The following is a 9,145-nucleotide window of genomic DNA, read 5'->3' on the forward strand; positions in this document are numbered from 1 at the left end:
ATTGTTTTAAATGATTGAATAGTATGAACCTATGACATCCAAAGGGAAATTTGGCACACCAGCTGAAATTCGAGGAATATATCCACTTATGAAAAATACTCTGTGTGTGGATAGAATATGTTCGACACAGTTATCAATCAATAAATCAACCAAGCATGGATATTCACACATTCATTTCATTTAACTGATCACAACGACTCAACAGGTGGTTTTTTTACATTGCTATTAAGTTTGCTGGTTTAACACCCAGTGCGCTACATGTACATGTTACCATGTATGCGGTTATCCTGAATCAAATCTACGTCGTTTTATTCGAGAGAGATCGATGAAACTATAACATGCAGTAGAGTTCATTTGCATTCCCGTCTGCCTCTAACTTCATATACGTGAAATTTTCCTTCGTAGTAGGAGAATGTTAAACTACATGGCCCACAAGTCTGTTTGTAACTCATTACTTGCAATAACATGTACAAAATGTTTTCTGGTTTGTAAACAAACTGGGTAAACTTAGAGCAATCACGTTGAATTACAGGAAAGTTAACAGAGGTAGACCTAATCAAACTATGTGTGCATTGTGTTGTTTCAATTGGCGAAGAAGCGACAGACTGGACGTAACTTAGAGAACACGTGCACTTGTTTCTGTCCCTTTATCACTTCAACTAAAGGTTAGAGCAACGAACTACCAATTCCACAGTTATGTAGAGACGTCTATCAGAACGTTATTTTTATCAGTGATGGACATTTGCAAAACTGTCTTTCAAGGTGAAGGGAAATATTCTCCTTATCACATATATAAATTCGCTTACATATACACAGAGCAAGATGCGGTCCAGGACCCAAAAGAAAATCTACAGTACTTCAGGCCACCTTTTTAACAGTACAGGCTTAAGCTCGAGTATTGTGTGTTCTGTGTGAGTATTAGTGCAAGCTGTATTCTATGCAGTGCCCATGGTGTAGATCTGTGAGCGAATTCATATCAGTTTCATAGTGTGATATGGAGAACACTTCTCAGCACCTTCTGAGCCAGTTTCAACTGTCCATCATTGATAAAACGACGTCCATACATGCATCTCTACTTAAAGGTAAAAGTGGTAGTAAAGCACTTTCATTTTTAAGGTTTACGAGAACACACAGTAGAAAAAATAAAACGTTTTTATAACAGTTATAACTGCTCTGATCATTTTACCGTCATGACCTTTATCGAAGTAAGAAACCTTTCAAACAAACAAACAAGCATAGTTTTGTAAATTTCACCAGTTCATGAAATCTAATTAAAGTCAGCAACATAAATAATACCAGTGTACAAAGAATTTAAATAATCGTAAAAACAAACTTCTGCATCAACTATGTATTTTCTTCAAGTAATATACACCAAAATGGTATGTTAGTGTTGACGTCGTGTCTGGGGTTGATTGCAGTTAATTTCCTGAATAATACAGTTATTTATACTGTCTCATAAAAACTCGTTTTGGAGGAAATTTACAAAGTTTACATAAGGACAATTGAAATTAGTTTTAATGGTAAGATAATCATGAAATATTTCCAATTACTTTTTTGCATTTTAATATTAAAAGGGTATAGTAGTAAGAATGTGACATGATATCCTTTCAATGAAATATTATATTTCTCAGTATCCAAGGCTAGTCTCTGTTAGTTTTAACATGTAACATGCTGTGGTATTTATCCATTGCACGAATATGTATGTATGTATGTATGTATGTATGTATGTATGTATGTATGTATGTATGTATGTATGTATGTATGTATGTATGTATGTATGTATGTATGTATGTATGTATGTATGTATGTATGTATGTATGTATGTATGATGTATGTGTGTGTGTGTGTGTATGTATGTATGTATGTATGTATGTATGTATGTATGTGTGTGTGTGTGTATGTATGTATGTATGTATGTATGTATGTATGTATGTATGTATGTATGGATGTGTGTGTGTTTATGTGTGTGTATGTATGTATGTATGTATGTATGTATGTATGTATGTATGTATGTATGTATGTATGTATGTATGTATGTATGTATGTATGTATGTATGTATGTATGTGTGTGTGTGTTTATGTGTGTGTATGTATGTATGTATGTATGTATGTATGTATGTATGTATGTATGTATGTATGTATGTATGTATGTATGTATGTGTATATATTAATGATTGATCATGTCTGTGCATATGTTTCTCCCTAGTCTGTCTTAATCTATGTATGTCTAGTGTATGTGTATTAAGTGCCACGTGAAGGTTATATCACTGCAACCCTGTAATTTGCTAAACGTTTCACTAGACAGTAACATGCAGCGTCTACAGGTAAACATGAGTCACATAGTTAGTTTTACATCGCTACTTAAATCTAGACTTAAGGTGATATAACCCGGTTCAAAGAGGATAGCCAACAATCCATTTATATCTGCATCAATTGAAACCCAACACACGAACTTCATCTTCATTCGATCATCTCAATTGAATGGCATTTCCACTCTTCGATTCAATTTACAAGTTCCTTATTGAAGTCTGCATGTACGTACAGCAACGGGTGAACACAGGTTAATGTTACAATTACAGCCGAAAAAAAGAATGACACATTTTCAATTTTCTACCTAAAGTTGTAACGTATGTATCATTATATGGACAATTTGTTTTCTTTAAAATGGGTTTTACTACCAGACCATAGTGACTATAGACTTTCATTTAGGCAGCACGATGTTTTTAACGAGTCGCACAACATTTTTTTGTCACTAATTACTTAAATCAAGATGCAGACAGTGATAGCGCACAATACAAGATGATATATTTTATCTTTACTGTGAACACAAATGAACATCACTTTCGGATGAAACAAGTAAGATTCAAACACAAAAGTGTTTGTTTGTGTTCACATTGAGATAAAATGTAATATTTGATATGCGTGCGCGCTTTCAGTGCCTGTATTTTGTTTATGTAAATTATTCTAACAGAAAATCTATGCGAGATGTAAAAACAATATTGTGTCGTCTAATTGAAACAACTCTATAGTCACTTTGCTTTGGTAGTATAGTAACATATATTGTGTCGTCTAATGGAAACTCTATAGTCACTCTGGTTTGGTAGTATATAACATTTATATTTTCTATTAAGAACGTTGTGGAACGTCTGAATAAATATGCTACTTCGCAAAATGAAAGTTCAATGATCATCCAGAACACATTTCTAGAAAAAGATCTCTCTGAATTACTTTTTGAGCAATGACAAACTCTGTTAAGATGAACCAATGGGCCGGTAATTTAAAGACTCATACATTCAAATATGATTTTAAATTACTAAAAAGTCAACACTATCATACGATTTTAATATTAATCTCCATAAAATCTAGTAGCAAATAACGCTAATGAGGGAACATTTTTTTAAAACTAAGCCTTATATCAACTACTGAAATGGACATAGGTTAACCTCATTCCATGTACGTTTCAAACAAGCAAAACTAAACTAGGCCATTATCGTAACGATATGAATTCATTCATATCAATTTCCAAGTCTAATAGCGAGCCGTCAGAAATAATTTAGGCCGAGCATTTCGAATGCAGACTACCGACAACCCTGTGCGACCTCAGTACGTATTAATTATGACCTAATCTGGTTTGAGAACTAAATACATGCAAGATTCGCCTTCAGGCTCCATTACGTATATTAAAGTAGTCCAAGTTTACCATTGCTATTATATGCAGTTCTAAACAAAATATTTCATGATGTCATAAGTCAGGTTTGTACACAATAGCCTACTTTCCACTCTCACTATGTCAATACACATCTATACATAGAACTCACCCCTGTCAATATAATTACCCATTTAATAGCATTTTTGTATGTGGACTCATTTTTCTCGATATTGGAGTTACATTTCATCATTAATACCACGACTTTGTAATGTTTAGTTTATAGCGTACCAAAATATAAGCGTTGCCAGGAGCCATGCGTAAACAGTCTTTTACTGAACTCTGCCAAGGGGCTGGACAGTTTTTTGTTTCAACTGAAAGAAGAACAGTATTGGTTCATATGTTGTGACTTTTAGAGATTATATTGCATTCAACCGAGTTCAAGGTCATGGAATACTTCTGAACGAAAAGTCATATTGCAATTTAATGACCCCATTTGTCTGTATTAGTGTGCGAAATTTCTCGTCGACACCACTGTCAGTCATTCAGATACACAATAGCACAATAACCACATTTCCAAGATGGTCATATTTAATTAAACTTCTTCTGGCATACTTTGCTAGCGGTTCCTATTTTAATACTAATTAAAAACTCAGTCAAATACAGTCTCATACCATTGCCAAATGATCTAATAATTGGAAGACAATTAAATGGTGTGTGGAAGACATGTTATATCAGGTTGTCAGCATACTTTTTTTTTCATATAATTATTGGTCAATTCAAAGGCTTCGAGTAATCACGTATGCCCCGATCTACCATTAAGACTTTCTGTGAGCCTATTTAGTCGAAGGAAAGTTAAAGTTGTTGACATTTTAAAATGATAAAGCCAATGGCTCTAAAGTATAACCCAACAATTAATATATCAAGGCCCTTACATAGTTCAGTTGAATACTGACCATAACTTACTACAGAAACCAAAATAATTTGAATTTAAAATAATTGAACATTTACTATGAAATAAGTGTAAATTAAAATGCATTCGGAGTCTTGTGCCTGGCCAATATGCTGTCTCACATTTTTATAACCCGCGAAAAATCAGCGGTACATTTACTTGCTTGTGGTAAGCAGGAATGAAAGTTCCATGCAAAGACGTACTGTAGTTAGTGTCGATAACGTACCAAAGCATAACCACTACAGGAGCCCAGAGCCCATAACTCTGTTCATTGGTAAAACCTACCCTACATGTTAGAACTATCGAGCACGACTGTTCTTGTATCATTACAGAATAAACAAACTTTAATCAAATTATCTTTTCAACTTTTTAGGATAAGTATTTATGTAATCAAATGTCATTCAACATACATAAAATTTGCATTTTTCAATTTGTAATATTCGGAAAAGTGTTTTTTTCTTCTGAAGTTTTCTGCATCCATAGTGTATGTCGTTTGATTGACTAAATAAAAATATGCGGTGTTTTAAAGAAAAAAAAACACATTTACATTTTTTTAAAAAGAACTGAAGACGTCATCGAAATAGCTGAGTCCAAGTTTTGTAGGTTGACCTTTCAATCAGCCATAAGTTATTAAATAGTGATTGATAATTCAATATAAACTTGATGTAATGATTGACAGGTTGCTTAGTCATGTAATTAAGATTTTTATATTTCATTAATTAATTTAATGAATTGGCAGTCTAATTAACTTTACCGATCGATTCAGGGAATGAATATTGTCAACCAAACGACTAAAAGCATGGTGAGTGAGGCAATGAGTACTAACAGGCGCTTGAAATGAAAGACATTTATTACTCATTATTGAGATCTGAATGGCATTGATACTTTAGTGAACTCGGTAATCAAATACGAATTAAACAGAAGGTATTGAGTTTTAATCGAGGTCAAAGGTCATATTGTCGAATTTTACGATTCTATGGAGACGAATATAAACTTTTCTGGTACACTGTGCCTTCGTCTGTTGGACAGGTGTTTCTTTGGCGCTAAAAACAAAATCATGTAATACTACTAGTGGAAATGCGCTTTTATTGAGAATTTTACGATATATTAGTGGTAATAGGACGAACGCAAAACGTTTTCTGTACAGACTGGCTCCTTCATAAATAAAAATAAACAAAACTGCAAATCAAAGTTTTATTTTCCAATGTCCTATTCAAGAAATGTAACCTTTTCAGCGGTAGAAAAATCATAAGTTATCAGTCGGAGATTCTCGTTACAATTCATCGTCTTCATCCAGTTTTGTGGACAATTTGGAGCCCCTTCTTAATAATTTGTGCTCGGGTCCATAAAAAAAGTACTTCTTCAAAATGTTCAATAGAAAAGGTACAACGACTGTGCGACGAATAGAAATGAATACACGTTATCTTGGTGTAACGCATGATGGCTTACTCATGTACTGGACATAGCTAACAAGCAAGGGGGTACGACTTTAGGTCCGAACATGCGTGACATCGACACGAGCGTTCTAACTCGTGCCTCGCGATCAGACTACAGTGTTCTGAAACGTTTCCTCCCCCTTGCCTCATCAGACATGCGAAACGACGTGTTTCTTACATTTGTCTTGATCTTTTTTGGAAATCGTTCAAATAGTTGTAGAATTCTGAACAAATGTCAGAGCCTTCCAATATTTCCGCGACCGGCAGCCAACTTCATCTGGGAATTGTTTTAATCATGCCTACCGTTCTACGTGAGAACGCATAAACCGTCCACAATCAGACGGAGTGAATTAATACGAAGCCAACCCTTGATAGAAACCACGGTACCGGTCGATAACTGTTACCTTTGAATTTTCACCTGCATATCTTAACTTTTATACCGATCAATAAAGATACTCGTCAGAACTTGATTATTTAAACAATCAATAAATTCTATTTTCAGAGTAATTTAAATCATAACATTGACATCTCTATGAATAAGGTCTTCTCTAGGTTATGTGCTATCATTTAAAAATCATTACAGGTACTACAATTATTTGAGGTTTTTAAAACCTACAAACGCTACAGAAAAATGTCTATAGTGGTCTAAGTTAAAACGTACTAAAAAATCAACTATAACGTGCACGGGTATGACGTCACCTTCAAGTTGTGTTATTAGGATGTCTCTAAGCAAAATTAATATCCTAACCTTTTTATCCGCATCTGACCTTTTCAGTTAGGCCCCCTCCTGGTCATCGTTATTGCTCTTTCTAAATTCAAATTTTCGTTTTAGCAATAGTTTCTTCCAACCTGTAGTTTGTTTGTTTGTTTGTTTGTTTGTTTGTTTGTTTGTTGTTTGTTGAGATTATTTAGTTCAGTCCCTTTCGTGATAATGATTTTACTATTTCAGTTTTCATCTAACTGTATTTGTATTTGTATTTGTGGAGTGTTTAACAAATTAATCTGTTGTGGGTCGTCATGTCATGCAAGGTGTTTTTTTTTTGTTTTTTTTTATGTGACATCGTAGCACTTTCCCAATGCCTTTTACACGTACTACCAATAAATAAAACGTTCTTTTTTACACAAAGTAGCAATAAATAATCTGATATGAAATATGAAATATGAAATTATTCATTTACATATGACTAACACATTGCGCAAGTTGACCAACTTCAATCTTTAGGACATCATTTTAGTTAACACAATAAATATTTTTCGGAATTACTTATCTCAAAAAAATCTACTCTGACATCATGATTAGTTTGTCGGGTTAGATATTTCAGTAACATTTATGGAGAGTACGTCTGCTCATTCAAACAGTGTCACTGCTATTTGGCAGCCATGATGGTTGCTAGGTAGTTTTAGCAATCATGGGTTAAGGGACGGGACATCATCAACTTGACAACCACCTCACTTCCCGCGTCATGAGTCAACGAACAAGCAGGCAAACATACACAGACGCGAAGACCTGTTGATTCGCAGACGTTTAGTAAATATAGACATATCTCAGTGATTAAAATATTCATTTGTCACGCCATGTTTGATGAACAGTCAATAAGTGTTCGAAAACTTGAAGACAAAGATGTTACATTGACACAGAGACTATTTTTAGTGATTGACATTTTTATTGATGTTTTTTTTGGACAAGCTTATGAAATCAACATGAGAATAGTTTTGGTGTCGTTCATTTCATATTAATACCTTATTGGTTTTCAGATACTTAATAACACCACCGTTTTAAAATCAATTTGCTCATATCATTCTTGCTGGATTTATTGATATATAACTCTTTTTAGATCGCATTAAACACCCCCCCCCCCCCTCCCTTCCCCTCATCAGTACCATCGCAACCACCGATATTGACACGGACTGAAATACATATATTCAATTTTGGTTCATGTATTTACCCGCGTATTATCCTTATGATAGTAGCTAATTAAGACTGAGAGAGGTCAAATCATTGAAAAATTGTCAGTTTTCTTTAATATTGTATCCATGTCGTACGTTTAATATTATACAGGCAAAATGATTTATAATCAATAAAAATTGCTAAAGATCAGTGATGTTGCAACCATGTGTAGATTAAAATATTATGTCGTAGAACTGATAATTGAGGGTTTTTTTCGTTATCGATAACTCTCAGTATTATGTATGCGACAGAGAAACAAGTATTACCCATAACAAGGCGCTGAACAGTTCGCGAAGTTTTAATTCGACGCATGGGACGCTTATTAGTTATGCGGTTATCAGATAACGCAACAGAGAACTATCCAATCATGTAATACATCGTAATTTGTTAATGTTTTAATTTCACATACCTGCTTTGAATATTCCCAGAATGAGAAAAAGGATGCAGTAGAAAATGTTGATCGTCGTGGTAACCATGTTGGTGTGGTTGTTGTGTCCTAAGCACTCTGTTCCTTGTCCTCATCTTTGGAGCAATAAACGCACACTGACTCAGCAACGTTGTGGAAACACCTCACAAACTGGACTTCACTATTCTCATCACGGGGGTAGTTGAGCCATTTTGATGATGTAATGTAATCACTAACCAAGCTCCCGTCGTGTCTCCAAAAAAAGAAAAGAAAAAAAAGAGTCGCGACATACTAGGATACAAACGAAAATCAGAAAATCTACGAACATGAATATTACTTCCGTATGAATTACGATCATAGGAAAGTACAAATTTCAGAAGTGTATTTCATGAAAATTTCATAATTGGAAAATGGATGAATAACGCTATTAAATCAAACTATGCTGTATTTCAAATGATTAACGTGACTTTTGGAAAATTCCTTTTGCACCAGACACGCAGGAGCTGGTTAATTATTAGGTAAACACTAGTGCTATGTAACCAACGATAATGTAGCAATTGTAAAGGATAAATTTAATAGGAGGCCCGCATTTTATTCTCATTCGCTAATTGACAACATGAAAATTTATGTTTCCTCACCAAATACTAGCTCGATGGTTATAATTGGGTACTTATGAGTCAACAGGACGCGCGGTAATGACAGTAACTTTAATGTTGCCATTTTCTTAGCATTAATACGGATATGATGCTATTGTAAG

General features: G+C 34.2%; 1 protein-coding gene across 1 annotated transcript in view; it reads right to left on the reverse strand.

Annotated features, from left to right (window-relative positions):
* LOC144452070 (uncharacterized) overlaps positions 1-8,468 on the reverse strand; it is a 15,158-nt gene extending 6,690 nt beyond the window's left edge. The window contains exon 1 of the mRNA XM_078143081.1: positions 8,392-8,468. Coding sequence (XP_077999207.1) covers positions 8,392-8,458 — 67 coding nt within the window. The 5' untranslated portion in view covers positions 8,459-8,468. The remainder of the gene's footprint in view (positions 1-8,391) is intronic.
* Between the last annotated feature and the right edge of the window lie 677 nt (positions 8,469-9,145).

The sequence above is a fragment of the Glandiceps talaboti genome, chromosome 22 (assembly GCF_964340395.1).
Source record: "Glandiceps talaboti chromosome 22, keGlaTala1.1, whole genome shotgun sequence".
Taxonomy (NCBI): domain Eukaryota; kingdom Metazoa; phylum Hemichordata; class Enteropneusta; family Spengelidae; genus Glandiceps; species Glandiceps talaboti.